Source organism: Phocoena phocoena, chromosome 6, assembly GCF_963924675.1.
Source record: "Phocoena phocoena chromosome 6, mPhoPho1.1, whole genome shotgun sequence".
Classification (NCBI taxonomy): domain Eukaryota; kingdom Metazoa; phylum Chordata; class Mammalia; order Artiodactyla; family Phocoenidae; genus Phocoena; species Phocoena phocoena.
Genome location: NC_089224.1, coordinates 111,299,380 through 111,321,837, shown reverse-complemented (window position 1 = coordinate 111,321,837; position 22,458 = coordinate 111,299,380). Strand labels below are relative to the sequence as shown.

The following is a 22,458-nucleotide window of genomic DNA, read 5'->3' as shown; positions in this document are numbered from 1 at the left end:
TTGTGATTTTATTTTTCCCTTAGTTAAGAAGTATTTATATGTTTATCTTTAAGATTTCTTCCTTCAGGACATTTCTGTAGCCAAAACCTTTTCAAAACAGAATGAGCACAAGTTCCGTTGGTATATACACAAAGTTCAAAATAGTCAAATACTTGTGGAAGACCCATTATAAAAAAAAAACAGCAGCCACTCTCACCTCCCCAAGTAATTATTTTTGATCCTTGATGGATCCTTTTGTTTACTTCCATATTTCTAAATAACATGCCACTATTTTGACTTGTTAATTTTTCAGTTCTAGACATTTTCTGTAGTTACCCACTACAGGAAGTACCCTCTCTTCCCAGCCCTGTGTTCACACACACCTCTCCTGTTTCCCCATCCTCACTATGGAGTAGTCTTGTAATTTTTAGATCAGTGTTTGTTATTATTTTGACGATATAAAAGGTGTCCACGGCTAAGTCATGTGGTAGCTGTAACTACTTTTTGTTTCCGACTCCTTGCTTTCTCTGGATTTATTGTTTACTTAATTTTCTATGAACGTATTACTAAATTAGCTTCAGATTGTCTCTTGGATTTGTAGGTCTCTCAGTATGATCAGGCACATCAGATAGTTGATCAATTTCATCTTCTTGGTTTAGGATGGTTAACCTGAAATGCTCACCATCCTCGTCCTAGGGCTTGCATTTCCTTCTTCCTGTGTTGGATCTCTGTCTCCTGTACCCAGGGTTGTCTGTTTTTGTCACCCCCTCACTTTAGTAAGGCACATCCTTCAAACTTCCTGAGAAAAGAATGTGTAGGAGATAAATTTTGAAACTTTGCATGTCTTAAAATTTCTTTCTATTTTGCCATCTCTGTCTGTTGTCGTCGTCGTTCTACTTCCTTGGAGACTTTCTCAGCGTCCAAGTCTATTGAAAAATTTTTGAGTGTATTTTTAGTTTCACGGAACTCTTGTTCTCTCATTATTCCTTTTTATAGGATTCTGTGCTTTCTTCATGTACACAGTATTTTTTATTACCTAAAGTTAATTAATGATACGTTTAAAGTTAGTTGAAAGTTTTCCTCTCTTTGCATCGTGCCTGTTTTCCCAGTTGCTTTTTTCCTATTCATTTTAGTGTCTACAGAGCTTTCATGTTAACTCCTTTCTTCACGTGTCTAATGATTTTTGGTGGTTTACTCACACTTAAGAACAGGATACTAAAAAGCAGATTGGAGCATTGTTCATAATAGCCAGAAGTTGAAAACAACTGAGATGTCCATCAGGAGATGAATGGATAAGCAAAACATGGTATATGCGTACAGTGGAACATTAGTCTGCTATCAAAAGGAGTGACCCGTTATATGCACTTTGACCTGTTCTTTGATGAACCTTGAAAATATTATGCTAAGTGAAAGAAGTCAGGTACAGAAGGCCACATATTGTGTAATTCCATTTATATGAATTTTCCAGAATAGGCAAATCTGTAGAGACAGAAAGTGGATTAGTAGTTGCCAGGGGATGGGTGGGGGGGCGGGAGTTAGGACTGACTGCTAATAGGTATACGGCTTGTTTTGGGATGGTGGGAATGTTCTGGAGTTAGATAATGGTGATGGTTGCACAAAATAGTGAATGTACTAAAAACACACTGTAGTGTGCACACTTTAAAGTGGTGAATTTTATATTGTGAAATATATCTCAACTTTTTAATGCTATAAGAAAAGAGGATGCATTTAAATAATGACAGGTCAAAAGAGATGCTTAGGAAAAGAGATACTTTTACTAAAATGGTCCTTTATTATTTGCACTGTGGAAGTCAAATGTGATCTGAAGGACACCATCACGTGGTGAAATCCAAATTAGTTTCATTCTTTATATTAAGATTATATGCTTAGGTATAGTTGTAATCTATATTTTGTTACACGTAAGATTTTAAAACAGATTAGAAGCTCTGAGTGAAAGGGATAGGCTTGTTGACCATTGGCATTTTATTGGGAAGCCTCATCCCCACCCTCATGTCACTGTTCTTAGTCTTTTTTTTTTTCCCCCTCTTAGTGAGGTCAGATTTCCCCAAGAAGAATCTTCAGATCGATTGCCTGGAAAGCATAGGCCTGATGGGGAGCTGACTGTGGGGTGAGGGTGGGGGCAGAGGGAAGGGTCCAGGCATTCAGTATATAAACATTTGCTTCATTCCTTTTTTTAAAATTGTTTTATTTTATTTTTAAAATTTATTTATTTATTTTTGGCTGCATTGGGTCTTCGTTGCTGCACGCGGGCTTTTCTCTAGTTGTGGTGAGGGCTTCAGTAGTTGTGGCTCGCGGACTCTAGAGCGCCGGCTCAGTAGTTGTGGTGCACGGGCTTAGTTGCTCCGCAGCATGTGGGATATTCCCGGACCAGGGATCGAACCCGTGTCCCCTGCATTGGCAGGCGGATTCCTAACCACGGTGCCACCAGGGACGTTCCCCCCCCCCCCCACCTTTTTTTTTTTTAAGTACCTTATCCCCTCTCTGTCTGCTGCCCCACAGCCAGAGACTGTCACACTTTATAGAGATGAAACCACTATAGCTTTTTGCTAGGAGCAGGGAGGGGCAGTCTCCCTTCAGCCCTCCTCCTTCTAGAGTGTATGTCAGACGCTTCCTGCTTAGGGTTCAGCTTCTTGGACTTGCTGAGTTAGCTAACCATTCATCCATCTGCTTACCAGCTTCCCAGATTTTGATACTTTTGCCTCCTCTTCTGTTCTCTTCATCCTAATGAATTAATCCTGTTGTGAAAAATCCCTGGGGTGTTTTAGTGGGGTTTCAGGGGGAATGAAAGGAAATGCCCGTGTCCAATCTGTCATCTTTACCACGAAGTTTTATCTTGTTCCTTTTTTTTTAACCATGTAGTGAAACAGCATTGTTTTAGCATTTCTAGTTTATATAGGCCCACATTTATTAATGGTATTATTAATATACCTTGATTACTTTTTTTTTTTTCCCCACTGTAACGTGTGGCTTGTGGTATCTTAGTTCCCTGACCAGGGATTGAACCTGGGCCCTCGGCAGTGAAAGCGCTAACAACTGAACTGCCAGAGAATTCTCAGATACCTTGATTACTTTTAATTTTTTCTTCTTTCTGATAAGCCAGAGACTGTGGCATCAACCACAGTCTTGGGCCAAGGCTTCTTACCCTCATTTGGATGTAATTTGACTTCATAATATTGTTTGTTAATGGAATGCTGAAGTGTGTTTAGAGTCCTTTGACAAAAATGCGGTTGGTATCCTCTTTAGGACATGAAATGCAGTGTTTGGTTATCCAGTTATTATGTCTTATTGCAGGTGGAATGCAATGACATTGCGTAGAATTATCCCTTGCCCCAAAGGGAAACGAGCAAATTCAACTTTTAGAAATATGAGTCTCTTGAATTAAAAAAAAAAAAAAAATCCCACAAGGACTCAGAGGCAAAAAATATACAAATCAATTTTCACAGCAAAGTAAAGGAGCTGTTACAGTGGAGGATTCCTGGACTGAATGTCAATATTACGACATAGTGTGAGTGTGTTTTGTGTTTGGTAATTGCGGTCATTGTTGCTTTTTGTTGTGGTCATCCATTTACAATGCTTGGCGTCAGTTTATTCATCTCTTGTAAAAATAAAATACAGTGTGTGTGGGGAAAAAAAAAGAAATATGAGTCTTTTGTGTACTGATGTGACTGATAGAGGATATATTAGTTTTTAATCCTTACGTTTAACACACAAAAGTATTAGATAAATGTGCAGTTTTGACAGGGACCAATTTTTTGGTCAGTTTTTGCGAATACTCTTTTTTCTTAAAGTTTCGGTTTGCAGTCCCCTTCTGTTACCTGTGTGTGCATGCATGTATATGCAGAGTGTAATTGGCAGGCGCTTTTTAGGTTGTGTAGACAAGGAGCAGGCAGAAAGGGGGCTCTTCTGGAGTACCAGCTGTGATTCTTAGTGCCCAAACCCCTTATAGGGAGATTGCACCGTTTTTTAGCTAATTTACAGTTATAATTTGTTCTGTGAAGGAAACAAAACAGGTTGATATGATGAGCGACATTGGGAGGCTGCTTTTGAGATCGGGCTGAGAGCCAGGAGAGGAGGGTTTTGTGCAGAGGAGGGGGGAGGGTCAAGACTATAATGCTTTGAAGTAGGCCCAACTGAGCATGTGTGAGCAAAGAGATTAGGCTGATGTGGCTGGAGTAAGGTAACTTAGAGGTAAAGGGAAATGAAGTAAGATTGGAGAAATCAGTCAAGAGCTGGATGGTATACAACCCTGTAAGTGCAGGTTGGGGTTTCATTCTCAGTACAGTGAGAAGATGTTGGAGAATTTTTAGCTGGTTGGTGTTTAGGCTGGGGGAGTAGAAATATGTAGTAGTTTACTTTTTAAAAAAAAAAAAAAACATTCTTAGTTGCTCATTAGAGAGTAACTGTAGAAAGGTAAGCATAGATGCAGTAGACCTGTCGGGGGCTATTACAGTAGCCCAGGAGAAAGATGCTGGTAGCTTGATCTAGGTGGCAGCTTTGGAGATAAAGAGAAGTGAATGCATTGGGCACACATTTTGGAGATAGTACTCAGTACCTCTCTTTTTATATATATATAAATTTATGTTATTTATCTTTGGTTGGGTTGGGTCTTGGTTGATGCACACAGGCTTTCTCTAGCTGCAGGGAGCTAGAGAAACTCTGCATAGCATCCCCCATTATCAACATCCCCTACCAGTGTAGTACATTTGTACAACTGATGAACCTACATTGACAAGTCATTACCACCCAGAGTCCATAGTTTTCATTAGGGTTCACTCTTGATTTGTACATTCTAAGGGTTTGGACAAACGTATAATGACATGTATCAGTCCTTTAATATCAGAGTACTTTCACTGCCCTAAAAATCCTCTGTGCTCTGCCTGTTCACCCCTCCCCCATCTCACCCCTGGCAATCACTCATCCTTTTACTGTCTCCATAGTTTGCCTTTTCCAGCATGTCACATAGTTGGAATCACACAGTATGTGGCCTTTCCAGATTGGCTTCTTTCACTTAGTAAGGTGCATTTCAGGTTCTTCCATGTCTTTTCATGGCTTGATAGCTCATTTCTTTTTAGCACTAAATAATATTCCATTGTCTGGTTGTACCATAGTTTGTTTATCCATTCACCCACTGAAGGGCATCTTGGTTGCTTCCAAGTTTAGGCAGTTATGAATAAAGCTGCTGTAAACATCCACGTGCAGGTTTTTAACGTAAATCTAAGTTTTCAGTTCATTTGGATAAATACTGAGGGCACTATTGCTGGATCCTACAGTAAGAATATGTTTAGTTTCATAAGAAACCACTGAACAGTCTTCCAAAGTGGTGCTACCATTTTGGGAATTCTCTGGCGGTCCAGTGGTTAGGACTATGCGCTTCCGCTGCAGGGGGCACAGGTTCGATCCCTGGTCAGGGAACTAAGATCCCACAAGCCATGTGGCTCAGCCAAAAAAAAAAAAAAAAAAGTAATGGTGCCATTTTACATTCCCACCAGCAATAAATGAGAGTTCCTACTGCTCCACATCCCCGTCAGCATTTGGTGCTGTCAGTGCTCCAGATCTTGGCCATTCTAATAGGTGTGTAATAGTATCTCATTGTTTTAATTTGCATTCCTTTGATGACATAAGATATGGAGCATTTTTTCATATACTAATTTACAGTCTGTATATCTACTTTGGTGAGGTGTCTGTCCAGGCCTTTTGCACATCTTTTTCATCAGGTTGTCTGTTTTCTTACTGTTGAGTTTTTTTTTTTTTAGTAAATTTATTTTATTTATTTTTGGCTGCATTGGGTCTTCATTGCTGTGCGCAGGCTTCCTCTAGTTGCAGAGAGCAGGGGCTACTCTTCATTGCAGTGCGCAGGCTTCTCATTTCGGTGGCTTCTCTTGTTATGGAGCACGGGCTCTAGGCATGGGGCCTTCAGTAGTTGTGGCACGCGGGCTCAGTAGTTGTGGCACGTGGGCTCAGTAGTTGTGGCTCACGGGCTTAGTTGCTTCGTGGCATGTGAGATCTTCCTGGACCAGGGATCGAACCTTTGTCCCCTGCGTTGGCAGGCGGATTCTTAACCACTGCACCACTAGGGAAGCCCTTCTCCTTCACTTTTAGAGGATAATTTTGCAGGATTCAGAATTCTAGGTTGGTAGGTTTTATTCTCTCAACAGTCTAAATATTTCACTACTCTCTCCTTGCTTGCATGGTTTCTGAGGAGAAGTTAGATGTAATTCTTATTTTTCCTCCTCTATAGATAAGGGGTTTTTTCCCACAGGCTTCTTTCATGATTTTTTTCTTTATCTTTGATATTTCATATTCCTGAAGTTTGAATATGATATGCCTAGGTGTAGTTTCTGGCATTGCTTCTGCTTGGTCTTGGAGTCATTATTGCCTCAAATACTGCTTCTTTTTCTCTCTCTCTTCTTCTCGTATCCCCATTATGTGTATGCTGTATCTTTTGTCATTGTCTCACAGTCTTGGATATTCCGGGGTGTGTGTTTTTCCCCCATTTTTTTTTTCTCCTTGCATTTTTTTTTTTTTCTCTCCTTGCTCTTCAGCTTTGGTAGCTTCTATTGCTGTAGCCTCAAGCTCAGAGATTGTTTCCTCAGCAATGTCCAGTGTACTAGTGAGCCCATCAGAGGCCTCCTTCATTTCTGTTACAGTGTTTTGTTTTGTTGGTTTTTTTCGCGGTACACGGGCCTCCCACTGCTGCGGCCTCTCCCGTTGCGGAGCACAGGCTCCGGATGCGCAGGCCCAGCGGCCATGGCCTATGGGCCCAGCTGCGCCGCGGCATGTGGGATCCTCCCGGACCGGGGCACGAACCCACGTCCCTTGCATCGGCAGGCGGACTCTCAACCACTGTGCCACCAGGGAAGCCCTGTTACAGTGTTTTTGATCTCTAGCATTACCTTTTGATTCTTTCTACTTTACATCTCATTCATTACCCATCTATGATTTCATGGTCTCCTTTTTCCGTTAAACTCTTAGTGTATTAACTATAGTTTAAAAAAAAATAATTCCTGGTCTGATAATTCCAGTATTCCTGCCATATCTGACAGGTTTTAGTGCTTCTTTAGTCTGTTCAAACTGTGTTTTTTGCCTTTGAGTATGCCTTGTAATTTTTTGTTGCAAGGCGGTCATAATCTACTAAATAAAAGGAACAGCGGTAAATAGGCCTTTAGTGATACAGAAATGAGGTATGGGGGAAGGAAGCTCATTCCACAGTCCTGTGATAAGGTGTCACTCTTTCAGTGAGCCTTTGCCTCTGGACTGAGAGCTTTACACCACATGCTTCTTAGTTTCCCCCACCTCCTTGGGTGAGACAGGATGGTTAGAATGGGCTGGAGCTGGTTTTCTTCCCTCAAGTAGGTTAGGCTCTGATAAAACCCCAGCAAGTTTGACTCTGGTAAAATAGCTTCTCATAGATCAGGCCTTGTTAAGAAGGTCAAGAATGCTCTGGTGTATTTCAGAATGTTTCCTTTTCCCCAGTCCCCACCACCCCCCACCACCCCCCACCCCCGCTGGAAGCACACAGGGAATTTTCTCCAGTGTTCACTGTGAGGGCCTGTTAGAGCTCCTAGAGGTAAAACTCACCAAAGTGTGGGGTCCCTCTTATGACTGGGTCCCCCTATATAAGAGAGTTGTTCATGCCGAGCCTCCAACAGTTTGTCACATCCAGTTCAGGTTTTCCTCCTGGCATGGAGGTTTCTACTTAAGAGTTTTCTGCTCTGGTAAGTTGTGGTTGCATCTACCTTTTTGTCTCTTTTTACTTGTTAGGATGGAGTGGTGACTTCTAAGTTCCTTAAATGCCAAGCTGGAAACCAGAAGTCCCAAATTAATTTTTAATGTTTGTGTCACACAGGAGTTCTAGGTTCTGGATTTTATGGTTGCTTACTTTGGAAATTTTTGCTGTTTAACATTGGCTTTTCAGATGTTTTTGCTTTCTTAATTTGCTTTTTTTGCTTTGCGTAGGTGGCACAGGAATGGATCAGCTCTCCAAACAAAGAGAAATTCCATCAGTTGCATTTACGAAAATTTCCTTCTGAGTATAAAAAACAGTGGGAGTTTGTGGGTAAGTTCTTTCTTATGTAACTTGGGCTATATCATATAGTAATTGGTGATTGCTGTTTGAGGGAACATAATAATTGTTTGAATTTTCTGGGATATAGGTTTCCTAAGGTGAATTTGTAACCTCTTACTAAGAATATGTTTAAAGTCTTTAATTAATGAGAATAATTACTGGGACAGTTATAAAATTCGTGGTTTTAACCATTGTGCAATCAAAATACCACAGGCCAAAGTGTCCCTAGATGCTGGGCAAGGGAGAGAGAAGGTGAGTGAGGGAGTTTGACTGGCGGGGGCGGAGGGGGCGTTGACATGATCGTGCGTACAGATTCTGAGTTAATCTCTCTGCCGTCTCTGCTCTCACTTCATGAGTGGTCTGGAGCACGTGTCACGGTTATGTCTTAGTTATAAATAAACCAAGCATTTAGAACCCTTTAAAATAAAACGTATAAATTTTCCGTCTGCCTCCTTCCCCCTTGCAATCCATCCTACTCCATAGATTCACTTAAGGAAAAAAGCATGTACATATATTTGGGGGGAAAGGTATTATATGTTCACTGTAGAATATTCAGATAATATTAGCCAATAGTAAAATAAACATCACTCACAGTTCCCATCATTCAGAGATAATCCTATGAACATAGTAGTGTATATCTTACTGTTAGACTTCCTACTCATCTGAGTGAAGTGGGGGTGGGAGGGGGTGGGGGGGTTGGTAGGGTTATTTTACCTAAGTGACTGTTTTCATGTATTTATTCAGCAAATATTTACTGACTTTATACTACCTGATAGTGTATGATTCTAGATGCTAGGTATGTAGCTGTGATGAAAACATAAAATTCCACCTTCATGAAGCTTACATTTGACTTATTTTCACTTAATCTATTATAAATGTCTTTTTAGAGATAAATAATAATAGCATGTTCGCTGTATGTAGTTATTCCATTGTAAGTATATTCCATAGTTCTATTTAACCAGTAATTTCTAGTTAGACATGTACATTATTTATGGTTTTTTACTGTTACACTGAATAAATCCCTTTGCTAGATCAGTGTGTGCATTTTAAGACTTTTGATTCATATTGCCTCTGTCTACCAAGAAGAATACGATTTTCACTTCTAACATAAGAATGTATCTCTTCTCATTTGCTAGTTTAAACTTTTCCCCCAGTTTTATATGGAAAATGTATCTCATTTGAGGTTGTAGTTTTTGTCCTCAAATCTTTATTGGTCTTTTGTATTCTTTGGGGGGCATGGATAATTGTCTGTTGATGCCTTTTGTCCTTTTTTTTTTTCTGTTAGGGAGGTTGTTTTCTTATTTGTGTGCATTGTTAATTTTTTTTCAATTTCATTATTTGCTGTTCAGCTTCACATGCAGTTTTTGAGGCAGACAGTTTTTATCTTCACATGTTCAAAAATACCGTATTTATTTCTTTACCATTCAGTTGGTTTTAGAAATCAGATAAATGCTTCCATATTTTCTTGTAGTAGTTTTATATTTCTTTTTAATGTTTAAATCACTGATTTATCTGCCGTTTATCTTGATGGTATGATAGAATCACATAACACTCTCGTGTCTGACTTCTTTCACGTAACATGTCTTCGTAATTCATCAGTTTTGTGTGCATCTTTGGTATTTTTTTTTCATTGCTGTGGTGGTATTTCAGTGTGTGACTATGTCACAATTTTACCGTTGATGGACATTTTTATTATTATTATTTTGAAGAAGTTTTTTTGGCAGTGCCATGTGGCTTGTGGGATCTTAGTTCCCTGACCAGGGATTGAACCCAGGCCACAGCAGTGAAAGCGCCGCCTCCTAACCACTGGATCGCCAGGGAACTCCCGTTAATGGACATTTTTTCCAGCAGTTTAGGTGTGTGTGTCAGGGCTCCCCAAGCCCATCCCCACGTTCAGTGATTTGCTAGGAGGACTCACAGGAATTGTATTCATGCTCATGGCTATGACTTACTGTGGCAAAAGGATACAAAGCAAAATTAGCCAAGGGAAAAAGCAAACCAGGAGCAAGTTTCCAAGAGTCCTTTCCCAGCGAAGTCACACAGGACGCACTTAACCTTCCCAGTAGTGAGGTGTGACACATTACCTACCAGGGAAGCTGAGACACTCAGTGCCTAAAACACCCTCTGCCTAGCTCAAATTCATGACTTTTCACAAGTAAAGTGGGTGTTCGACATAAGCTGTAGAGAAAAAATTTGGCAAACAGGTAAGGTACAGTGAGCCATTCTCATCAGCAAATGATGAGAGGTGTCCGGAAATCCAAGTTCCCAGATTCCAAGGGGGACCAACGTTGTAAGCAGGCCTTTCTAATGATAGCAGCCTCAGGCCTGCTTCTACACACAGCATTTTATGAATAATGCTACTATGATCATTCATGTGTCTCTTCATGTTATGCGAGGGCGTTTTTGTGGAGTCTGTCTCCTGAAGTGGGTCTCAGAGTCTCAGGGTATTATGTGTGAGCTTAACAAAAGTAGATAACGCCAAGCCAGTCATGCAAAATGACACGCCCCCACCAGCGTATGGAAGTCACGTTGCTCCATGTCTGTGCCAACACATTTGTGTTGATTGTGCTGTTCATTTTAGCCATTGCAATGTGTGTGTATTGATGGCCATTTGTGGTTTTATTTTGTACTATCCTGGCTATCAGTGAGATTGAGCACCTTCTCGTATATTTAGTAGATGCTTAAGTAACCTCTTTGGGGAAGCACCTATTAAAGACTCTTGTTCATTTTCTGTTAGTTGTCTTTTTCTTACTGATTTGTAGCGAGTTCTTTATATAATCTGGATATAAACCATTCTCTCACTTTGGCTTGCATTATGACTCTCTTAGTGATGTCTTTAAAATTCTTATTTTATTCTTGTTTAGAATTTATTTTTTAACATAACAAACGCATCTATGTATTTTTTACGGTTAATGGTCTGTGCCTCATTTAAGAAGCCTTTCCCTGCTGCAGGTCATAAATATATTATTTTAACATCTAGAACAGGTGTCAGCAAACCACAGCTTGCAGATCTACCCAGTATCCTGTTTTTATACTGCGGAAGAGTAAGGTTTTTTTTGTTTTGTTTTGTTTTTTTGCGGTACGCGGGCCTCTCACTGTTGTGGCCTCTCCCGTTGCGGAGCACAGGCTCCAGATGTGCAGGCTCAGCGGCCATGGCTCACAGGCCCAGCTGCTCTATGGCATGTGGGATCTTCCCAGACTGGGGCACGAACTCGTGTCCCCTGCATCGGCAGGTGGACTCTCAACCACTGCGCCACCAGGGAAACCCTCTGAATTTTAACCATTTCCAATTTATCGTGATTTTTTTTTTTTTTTCTATTTTTTTGCAGTACGCGGGCCTCTCACTGTTGTGGCCTCTCCCGTTGCGGAGCACAGGCTCCGGACGCACAGGCTCAGTGGCCATGGCTCACGGGCCTAGCCGCTCCGCGGCATGTGGGATCTTCCCGGACCGGGTCACAAACCCATGTCCCCTGCATCAGCAGGCGGACTCTCAACCACTGCGCCACCAGGGAAGCCCTTTGTTAAGGTTTTGAAAAAAAGATTATGATGAATATGCAACAGTCACCATATGTGGCCTGCAAAGAAAAATCTGGCTCTTTACAGAAAGTTTGCCAATCCCTTTTCTAGAGGCTTCACTGTTTTGCCAACCTGGAATGGATTTTGTACACGAGTAAGATAATAGGGGCCGTGTTTCATTTTTTTCCCTAATGGAGATGTTATTACCCCAGTAGTGTTTATTGAAAAGATTATCCTTTCTCCATGGTCTGCAGTGCCATATTTTTCATAAATCTAGTGTCCATTTAATGTACTGACCTTTTTCTGGACTCGTTTCTTCTTTATTGGATCATTTGCCTACCTCTCTGCCCATATCACGTTGCTTAATTTTACTTAATTAAGCTTTATTATAAACTTTAATGAGCAAGTCCGCCTACCTTGTTTTGCCTTAAGAGTATGTTGGCTATTCTTGTCCCTTTGCATTTCCATGTAAGTTTTAGAGAAAAAAAAAAATGTGGAAATTTGTTAAGAATTGACATCTTTCTAATACTGATTTGAATAAGATACATACATTCAGTTATTTAGGTTTACTTTCAGTAATGTTTTACAGTTTTCTAGGGAGAGGTTTTGCAGATCATCATTGGTTAGATTTTTTTTCTTTTGGTGCCATTTGTAATTATTTAAGTGACTATCTCTAAAAGATATGGACCTAAAAATTCATAGTAAAACATTATTTTGTTGCTAAAGTATTAACCGTGCTTTCTTAATATTAGATAGCTAGACAGTGTTCAAGTTTTCAGTTTCCTCATAAAGAACAATTTATTTCAGCCTGTTTGAATTAAGATCCAAATTAGGTCCACTCATTGACATTGTTAATATGTCTTCTTCAATTATAATTGTCTCCTTCATGGATTTCCCCCCCCCCTTTGTAATTTATTTGTTGAAGAAATTGTGTTGTTGACCCTGTAGAATTACTGTCTGTGTCTTGCTGATAGCATCCCCCTGGTGGTGTTTAGTATGTTTTTCAGTCCTTTGTATTTCTTGTAAATTGATAGTTGGATCTAGAGGCTTGATCAGATTCATTTGATCTAATATTTTTGGCAAAACTATTTCATAGCTGGGGTTGGTGTGTTCCTTTATCAGGAGGTGCTTGATCTTTAATTTCTCTTTTTGTAATATCTATAACCGTTGATCCTTAATGCCTAGATTAATTATTTTACTAAAGGATACAAAATGGTGATATTTTTATTTTATCATTTCTTTATTAGCTGTTGTAGTTCTATAAAGAGAAAGTGCTCCATTTTATTTGATTACTCAGTAGTATACTTTATAAAGAAGGGTAGAATAAGTATTGATACTTGACTCCTGACCAGTTTTCAAAATGATGACTTAATTCTCTGCAAGTGCTGGGTTGACCAGTGAACTTTAAAAAAAATTTTTTTCGTTACAAACACATGGACTTAAATACACTTCTGTTTCAAGTCTTTGTAATTGGCTTCTTCAGGTTGGCTCCTGAGCCCTTTAGACAGGACCCTACTAGTCTTTGAGAGCTCTCTTGCTACCTGATATAACCGATACCATCTATATTTTTTATCCTGTATGTGAGCTTGTGATTTTCTAAGTAGCCTTTGTATCTTTGGGTAGAAAAAGTTATTTCAAGATCAGTATTGGCATGTTATATGCTGTTAACAAGTAATACATGTAAACATAAGGATACAGGAAGGTTGGAAGAGAAAGATTGGAGAAAGCTACTCATGCAAACCCAACTAAAAGAAACTTGTTTTGCTCTGTTAATACCAGACTAAATAGACTTTACGGCAGAAAAGCATTATTTGAGATTAAAAGAGTATTTCACAATGATAGCAAGTTCAGTTAACAGAAGATAGGACCATTTTGCATACCTAATACAATATGTAAAGAAAAAACTGGCAGAACTAGAGTATACTCTTTACATATATGTGAGACCTTTGAACCATTCATTTTTTTCTTTTAGTTTGGAAATTATACCTCAATTTTTACCTCTTTTGCCATTTAGTAGTTCAGGTGAAAACTTAACAGCGTGCATAATTCAAAGCTTACAGTTTTAATCGATACTTTAAGTGTCTCCATAGGTAAGGCAAAATCTTAAAAACTTCAACCCTGTTTATCTGTTCCACTGCGTATACTCTTATTGTTGTGTATTTTTTAACTCTGTATTTTAAACTGTGTAAGGCATACAGTTGGTGCTCTGTATTTGCGGGATTTGCATCATCGGATTCAACCGTGGATTGAAAATATTCAGGGAAAAGAATTCAGAAAAACATATTTGCTATGCACCAGCACCTGTTTACATACCACTCACGTTGGATTTACAACTATGTACATAGCGTTTGCATTGTATTAGGTATTATAAGTAATCTAGAGATGATTTAAAGTGTACTGGAGGATGTGCGTGGGTTATATGCAAATACTACGCCATTTTACATAAGGGACTTGAGCATCTGAGGATTTTGGTGTCTGCGGGGGTTCTGGAACCAATTCAAGGACTGTACGACTGTACTCTGTGTAGTGCCTTGTGCAGCCCTTTTTTGTTTGTTTGTTTGTTGATACTACTAGTTCATGTATTTCTTCTCTCCTGGTGCTTTGCTTATCTCTAATATGTTGGTCATTGTCTTTGGAAAGTTATTTAAAAAATAATCAGAGGCCTAGGATGATAGGATGTGTTCTTCCAGAGAGGATTTTTCTTTGCTTCTGCCAGGATTCTGGGAGTACTAGCAATGTGGGATCATCTTAATCTGGTTTAAAGAATTGAGCTTTCCTGAAGTACTCGGGTGAATTGAAGCTGCCTTCATTCTTGGGTGTAGTCCTTCATGGTCCCAACCTGAAGCTTGAGGGCTACCAGGATGCCTACTCTATCTGTGCAGGCCCTGGACTCCAGTTTTTATCTCTTTTTTTGTACAAGGCTATCCCAGGTACGGCTCAAATTCCTGGCTGCCCACTCCCTGAAGAGTTCAGATGTTTCTAGGGAAAATACTGGGCTGATCCCTATGGATTTCCACATTGTTCTGGATCTCAACAGAGTAATTCTTCATTGTTGTATTTGGTCTCTGTTGCCTTCAAATAGACATTTCTTACATGATGCATTTTTTAAATTCTTTTTTTTTGCGGCACGCAGGCCTCTCACTGCTGTGGCCTCTCCCATTGCGGAGCACAGGCTCCGGATGCGCAGGCTCAGCGGCCATGGATCACGGGCCTAGCTGCTCCATGGCATGTGGGATCCTCCCGGACCAGGGTGCACGAACCCACGTCCCCTGCATCGGCAGGCGGACTCTCAACCACTGCACCACCAGGGGAGCCCTAAAATTCTTTTTTGACTTAGTAGTTCAGTCTACTTAATCCTAGTACTTCGTGCTTTGGTTCAGTATGTTGTTGCTGGATTTGGCAGTTGGTACTGAACTTTTTAATTTTAGATCTTGCTCTGTTTTCTCAGCCCCATTTATTTTACTACTGTCCTTTCCCCCTTGTTTGAAATGCCACTAGTAGGCTCAAAATTCGTATGTGTACATGGATCTGTTTCCAGATTTTCTTTTGGGATTTTCAAAGTAGGGCACAAAAGTGAAATTTTCTTGATTAAAAACTAAGATAAACTTCAAGGAAAAGAAATTTATTAGCTGCTTTTTAATATTATGACTTCATGTATTTTGGCTTTGTAGCAGTTTTTAAGAAGACTTTTATAATACTGTGTGATCAATATTTGACAATGCTGACTAGCTTAGACTGTCATTTTGAAGTATGTACAAAGTCCACTAGTGCTGTATACTTGCTTGAACTTAGTAAAAGGGTTTAATATCCTTTAATCTCATGTAAAATAATTCTGTTAGAATAAATGCTGATTTCTTGTTTTATAGTTTATCTTGAGGAATGTGAACTAGCTAAACAGCTTCATCCAAAGGAAAATGATTTGGTGTTTTTGATTCCTGAAAGACTAAATGGAGAGGAGGAGGACATAGAGAGAAATCGCATGCAAGATCCCTATGAATATTATTGTGGTTATGTTCATAAATTCCGCCGCACTTCAGTCAGTAAGTACCTAATGAGACATTGAAGCGAAATCTGTCAGCAGCTCATCTTTTAATTTCCCTCTAAATTAGGCTTTACTAGCCATGTATTTGCTATACATTTACCAGATGTATATTTGCTCGATGTTTACCAGACTGTATTTGCTAGGTTGACAGAGTCCTCTTTTAGTTTTTCTAGACTCAGCTGGAAAAGGCCCAGCATTTATTGCTTTAGACTTAGGATTTAAAACCTTTCTTTTGTAATGTCTTCTCCTTCTAGTAAATTCCTTCGTCTGTCAGTGTGTTTGTTATAAAACAGACAATTTGCAAACCATCTGTTTGTTAAATCACATTCCAGCCTTGGTTTTGTGGCTAATTATTGATGAGCAGACCAAACACATAACTAATTGTAAGGCAACTGGAGGGGTTTACTGTTTCATCACTCCCATCCATCGTGTTGTAGGGACCTCTCTCCCTAAGGTAGCATAACAAAAATAATGTTAGCTTGAATTTAAGGACTACTGACTATGTGCCAGCCAGTGTGCCCTGTCCTTCCTGTGCACATTTATCATCTTTTCCCAGAGCCCTGCAAAGCAGAATGGTTTGTTCCCTGCTCATTGGGAAATCAGAGTTCAGAGATGTTAAGTAACTTATCCAAAGACATCCTTAGTATTAAACGCTAGGTCCAGAATTGAAACCTAATTTTGTTTGACTGCGAAGTCCACACGCTTGATATATGCCAAGCTGCCTTTTTGACATTGCTGCTCTCTTAGTCCCTGTTATGTGAAGAGAATATGTGATCATTATTCCTTCACCTTTTTGCATCATATCTTAAAAATAGCAACAGAGCTGTTAGAGTTTACCATTGTGCCGCATCATAACTGGTGTGCCATGTTTACTGTTGTGTGATCAGAGCTCAGTCCTTTATGCAACAGGGATATATAGCTTCACCTGTGCTTTCAACTCTTACAAGTGGTTACATTTGCCAAAGTTCTGTTTCTAAGATTTAGAAACGGTTTCTGTCTCCTTCCCTGAACTCCTCATGCATCCAACTATCTGACATCTCCATTTGGAGATTATTAGACATTTCAAACCTACTCCAAAAAGAAACACTTGATTTACTGCCTGACATGTGCTGTTGCTTCGGTTTTTCCCAACTCAGCATGTGGGAGTTGGGACCTCCATCCCATTCTTCCAGTTGCTCAGCCCAAAACCTCAGAGTCATCCTTGAGTCTTGCTTTCCCTCACACGCTCCATCTAATGCATCAGGAAATCCTATCGGATCTTCCTTTGCCATATATCCTACATCCAAGCGCCACCTCTCCTGCTACCTCCTGGCCCACACGACCATTCACTTTTACCTAGATTTTAGCCTCTTAAGTTGTCTTTTTCCATTGCAGTTTATTCTTCATTCTCAATAAGTGATTCATGTGTGAGTTAGCGCATGTCACTTTGTTCTGAAAATAATCCAGGCACCTCGCTGCCTCATTGTCTGTGCAGTTGCTGGTTCTCTGCCTGTGACCCACTTCCCCTGGTTACGGGCATGGCTCACTCACATAATGCCATGTCTCTGCTCAAATATCATATCAGGAAGACCTCCCCTGACTCTCCTGTCTACGATAGCACGCCCTCACAACCCTCATCACTTCCTCATCCCCCCTCTCGGCTTTTTCCTAACACTTACCGTCACCTGACATGTTTATTTGCTTATCTGCCCCCTTCTTCTAAAAAACAAGCCTCCAGAAGACAGGAACGTTGCCTGGTTCTTAGGAAGCAGTCAGTAGATACTTGTGAGAAAATTATTTAAATGATGTATAAAAAACATGTTACAGGGCTTCCCTGGTGGCGCAGTGGTTGAGAGTCCGCCTGCCGATGCAGGGGACACGGGTTCACGCCTCGGTCCGTGAAGATCCCACGTGTGCGGAGCGGCTGGGCCCGTGAGCCATGGCCGCTGAGCCTGCACGTCCGGAGCCTGTGCTCCGCAACGGGAGAGGCCACAACAGTGAGAGGCCCACGTACTGCACAAAAAGAAAAAAAAAAAGAAAAAAAAAAGTTACAAAACATGTTGTTCTGAGTAACCTTTTTAACTGGACACTTATTCACTGGTAACTGAAATTGCCTTTTCTCCTTCTTGATAATAGTGCATAATGGGAAATCTGAGTGTTCCGTTTCCATCCAGACTCAACATAATTTACCAGTCAATTTAAATGAATTCGTGAAATGTCTTGTAATCAGCTCTCTGGTGACTACACAAAGGAAGTTGAAAGCCATGTCTTTGCTGAGTGGTCGGAACCAACTGGCCAGAGCCGTTCTGAATCCAAACCCCATGGACTTCTGTACAAAAGATTTACTAACTACAGCATCTGAGAAAATTGTGAGTGATAGTCATTTGATAACAGGGAAAGTCAGAACATTTCATGTCAGGATGTTAAAGCATCATGTTATTTTTATCTGTCACACATTCCCTTTTGTCTACAACAAAGACATAGTCACCATGTGTGCCCAGTGATATATTTAATATTACAAAGTAGTTCTTTGTGTTAGGTTAGTCAGCTTACCTCAGGAAAAAAGGTAGAGTGCAAAAAGGAATTGAAAATATGCTTGAAGAGCAACATTAAAATGTGAGGTGAACATCCTACTTAACTGTTTGTTAGGTGATTAAATGCAGGAGTAAGAGTAGGTTTAATGGAATGAATTTTGCATTTGAATGATCAGTGGAGCATTGACTGGTATTGTTGCCAGTGTGACAACGAAGTTGTGATTTTGTGTGAACACATATTTCTCACTGTTGTAAGAGTTGTGTGTAAGTTCCAGGAAATTAACACAGAGACAGGCGGAAGGAAAGGAATGTTATTTGAACCCCTGTCTTGTGTTAGGGCTTTCATATGCATTTTCTCAGTCAGTTCTTGTTGTAGTTTACCTTAGGACAGGGCCGAAAGTCAGCTCATCACACGAGATGAACTGTGCCGAAGCCCAGCAGTAGAGGGCTGCCGCTGGCTCGGGCAGAACAGCGCCGTCTGTCCTGCTGTGGTAGCTTTTATTAAAGCATTATCTAGGTTTACACTTTAAGACTTGTTTTCTTAACATTTCAGAAGTGCCAAAGCAGCAACCTATGTTTTTATTAATTATAGAAGCAATAATTGGCTTTCGTGAGCACCTGCCGTGCTTCGTCCTTGAGCGCAAAAGCAGCACAGGGTTCCCGCCATTATTCTGATTATACTGAAGCAGCACAAGGACATTTCCTCGCGTTCCCACCACTCTGATTATACTGAGGACATCTCATGGATCAGTGTCCAAAGCATTCAGTGCTTCTTCGCAGGCCCCCGGTTTGCCGGGGTCGGGGGGTGCTCAAAGCAATCAGGACTGTTTGCAGTTCTGGCTTATTCGCCAGCCCCCAGTTTGCTGGGGCGGGGGGGTGGCTCATGGGTCACGTCTGCTTTCCATCCTCAGTTATTCCACTACAGTTCTCACCCTCTAAGGAATCCCGGATTTAATGATTGACAAAGGCTGAAGCCCAGAGAGGTTAGGAGTTTAGAGACCTAGCTTTTGAGTGAAACTGAGGTGTAGACTCAAATCTGACCCAAAATCCATGCTTTTTCGATTGTATGACTTGTGTTAGGAAAGGAAATCTTGGAATGTTTTTACTGTCTAAAGAGAGAATTGACTAAAATGGGAAGAACCACAGAATAAAAAGAAAAAAAGTGCAAAACAATTTATTGTGATCAGCTTTATAAGAATCACAAATAAAAATATAGTTGTTGTAGTTGTAGGTGGACTGAGGCCTGTAGACACTCATCAGTAGCTCTTTCCAGTAGTGAAAGTGGTTCTTAGATTAAGGGTCATTTTGGGGTCTTGCCTGATCATCACCAAAGCTTCTGTCTGACAAAGGTCAGCAGATTCAAACAGATGCCTTCCACTCTCTTGCTCTCCTGTGCCTTCACAGGAAGAACCACTCATTCTCACTAATGTCTTTTGTATAGATTGCCCACCTAAGAGATTTCAATGAAGACCAAAAGAAAGCAATAGAAACTGCATATGCCATGGTGAAACACTCCCCAGCAGTTGCCAAGATCTGTCTGATTCATGGACCACCCGGGACAGGAAAATCAAAAACCATTGTGGGCCTCCTGTACCGCCTACTGACAGAGGTAGAGTGTGCGCGAGGGCATCTGTGCCCTTAATTGAGTATGTTGTTTTACTTTAACTAACGTGTAAATAAGTACTAAAGTGCGTTTTTTCCCTTCACTTATGTGTATCTTTTTGATACTGTGTGGAACTATATCAGATAAAGCGGTAGCAGAGGTAGAGAAGATTATAAGAAATAAAAGGAACAGAAAATGTTATCTTGTGTGAAACTAATGCTAAGGGCTAGAATGGTGGTCTTCGGGCTTTATTATAGGTCACAGCTAATCCCAGGAGACCATCTTGAATGTATTTCTGGGCTACATTTTGAACATTGAATAAAATAAGTGGATAGTAAGGTAAGGCTCAGAGAAGTTACGATAAAATTTTATGCCAGAGTAGTTTTTTGGTGGGGGGGGGTGGCGGGCACGCCATGTGGGATCTTAGTTCCCCGACCAGGGATCGAACCTGGGCCCTTGGCAGTAAGAGCACCGCATCCTAACCACTCGTTTGCCAGGGAATTCCCTGCCAGAGTAATTTTTTAACATCAATGTAAGATGTGGGTGCTTTTATTTACTTTTAACTATTTATTAGGGGAACTTTCAAATATATGTGGCAGTAGAGAAGAACTATAACGCTGCATAATAGAGCTCATCAGTATTTTTTGTTTGTTTGTTTGTTTGTTTGGTGCAAATTGTCGAACCAGAGGAGGGGACATTCAGATGAGAACTCCAATGCCAAAATCAAACAAAACCGTGTCCTTGTGTGTGCGCCTTCCAATGCAGCTGTTGATGAACTTATGAAAAAAATTATCCTTCAATTCAAAGAGAAGTGTAAAGACAAGAAGAATCCTTTGGGTATGATACTTATGTGGGCTTTTAATTTGTTTTTGTTTTCAATGTTTAGTGTGGGTAACCTTGGATGACAAAGAGCAAGCCAGTTCTGGTAATTTTTTCTACTTGAGGCTGTGGCCTATGTGTACTTACTGGTTTGTTTAATGAATATTTTGGAGCATTTATTCTGTGCCAGGCCCTGTGCTATGTACTGAGGTTTCAACAGTGAAACCCTCAAAGAGACAGGAAGTGGATGGATCAGTGGGCAATCATACTGTAAAGGTAGAAGCTCTATAATAGGAGTAAAATGTGGGTAGTTTGAAACACCTTAGAGCAGCCCTTGATTCAGTTGTGTAAGGGTTCGGGAAGACTTTTAGAGGAAATGATATCTAAGATGAAACTTGGAAGAGCAATGAGGCCGTGAAGTGGGGAGAGGACTCTCATGGAACTTACTGTAAATAAAAAGGACCAGAAGCCAGAGAACCATGGATGGTTCAGTATAGCTAGAATATAATGAGCTCCACCAAGGCAAGGGCTTTTAAAAATGTGTTCACTGTAGTAACCCCAGTGCCTGGAACAGTGCCTGGCACTCAGTTGGGACTTAGTAGATGTTTAGTGACGCAAAAGCTAGAGCAGTCATCACTTATGGTTACCGAGTGCTCAGTACGTGTCAGTACTCTCAGAGTAATCCTCTGAGCCACGCAATAAATAACCTATCTACATTTTATAGGTGGAGAAGCTGAAGAGTTGAGATGTAAAGTATACCACAGGGATAAGTCTTTTCAGTACAGTTGACAGATTGAAGAGCATTGCCACCGAGGATTCGGGATGCTTGAGTGAATGTGTAAAGTCATTTCTGTGCACTTAACCTTAACACCTGCTCTCACACCAGCCATCCTGAGTGGCGTGGTTGTGGCTCTGGGTCGGGCTGCTCTTCTAAGCACATGTATCTTGTCTTCCCTAACCAAATTTTATTTTCCTTGAGGTTACCTGGCAGTGACCTAAATCAGTTATGATTCAGTTGGGCTGCAAATAATAGACACTCCAAGTACAGTGGCTTAACTATGATAGAAGTTTATTTCCTTCTTACTCAGAAGCCCAGAGATGGACAGTTGAGGGATGATACTGGCCTGATGACTCTGCTTCCGAGTCTTCAGAGACCTAGGGTCTTTCTACCTTGTTGCTCTACTACGTGTGACCCCCCCACTCCTTAGTTCACCTCACGGTCAGAAATGGCTGCTCCAGCACCAGTAGTCACATCTAGCAAGTGCAAGGAAAAGGGGACAGATATACTAGCCGTGCTTTAAGAAAAGTTCTGAGACGCTGCCAGTAGCACCTCTGCTTATTTCCTTTTGGCCAGAACTTAGTCCCATGGCCACACCAGCTGCAAGAGCAGGTGGGATGTGTCGTCTTTATTCGGAGGGATCACACACGTGTTTCCTTTATTGCATATGTATTAGCTACATGTAGAATTCATTTGCTTTTAAAACTTAAAATGCATTGTCAACTGCAGCTTTTCTACTCACCATTATGTTTGTGGGAACTGTGGCCTTATGTCTCGCTGTATATGGATGCGGTCATTCATGTCAGCCGCTATAGGGCATTTCATCATATGAGTGCACGGTTTATTCGTTATCCATTGATAGCAGTGTAAGTTCTTTTCCATTTTTTGTTGTTGTTGTTGTTATTTCAAACTTTATTCCTGTACTTGTGCCTGTTTCTCCAGTGCAGGATGAAAACGTTTACTGCAGTGACTGAGTTGTATTGTGTTGTACTATACAGCAGCTGAAGGGAGCACACTGGAGTACTGTGTACTTACTCACGTCTCCTGAGTATTCATACAGGCTGCTAGGGCAGTGCTTTCACACTGTGGCTTGTGACTAGGTTAGTGGATTGTGAAATCAGT

At 40.6% G+C, this 22,458-nt stretch overlaps 1 protein-coding gene across 1 annotated transcript in view; it reads left to right on the top strand.

Moving 5' to 3' along the window:
• Window positions 1-22,458, top strand: part of SETX (senataxin) — a 64,354-nt gene that overhangs the window by 19,435 nt on the left and 22,461 nt on the right. The window contains exons 9-13 of the mRNA XM_065878749.1: window positions 7,957-8,056; window positions 15,448-15,621; window positions 17,739-17,971; window positions 19,578-19,744; window positions 20,419-20,576. Coding sequence (XP_065734821.1) covers window positions 7,957-8,056; window positions 15,448-15,621; window positions 17,739-17,971; window positions 19,578-19,744; window positions 20,419-20,576 — 832 coding nt within the window. The remainder of the gene's footprint in view (window positions 1-7,956; window positions 8,057-15,447; window positions 15,622-17,738; window positions 17,972-19,577; window positions 19,745-20,418; window positions 20,577-22,458) is intronic.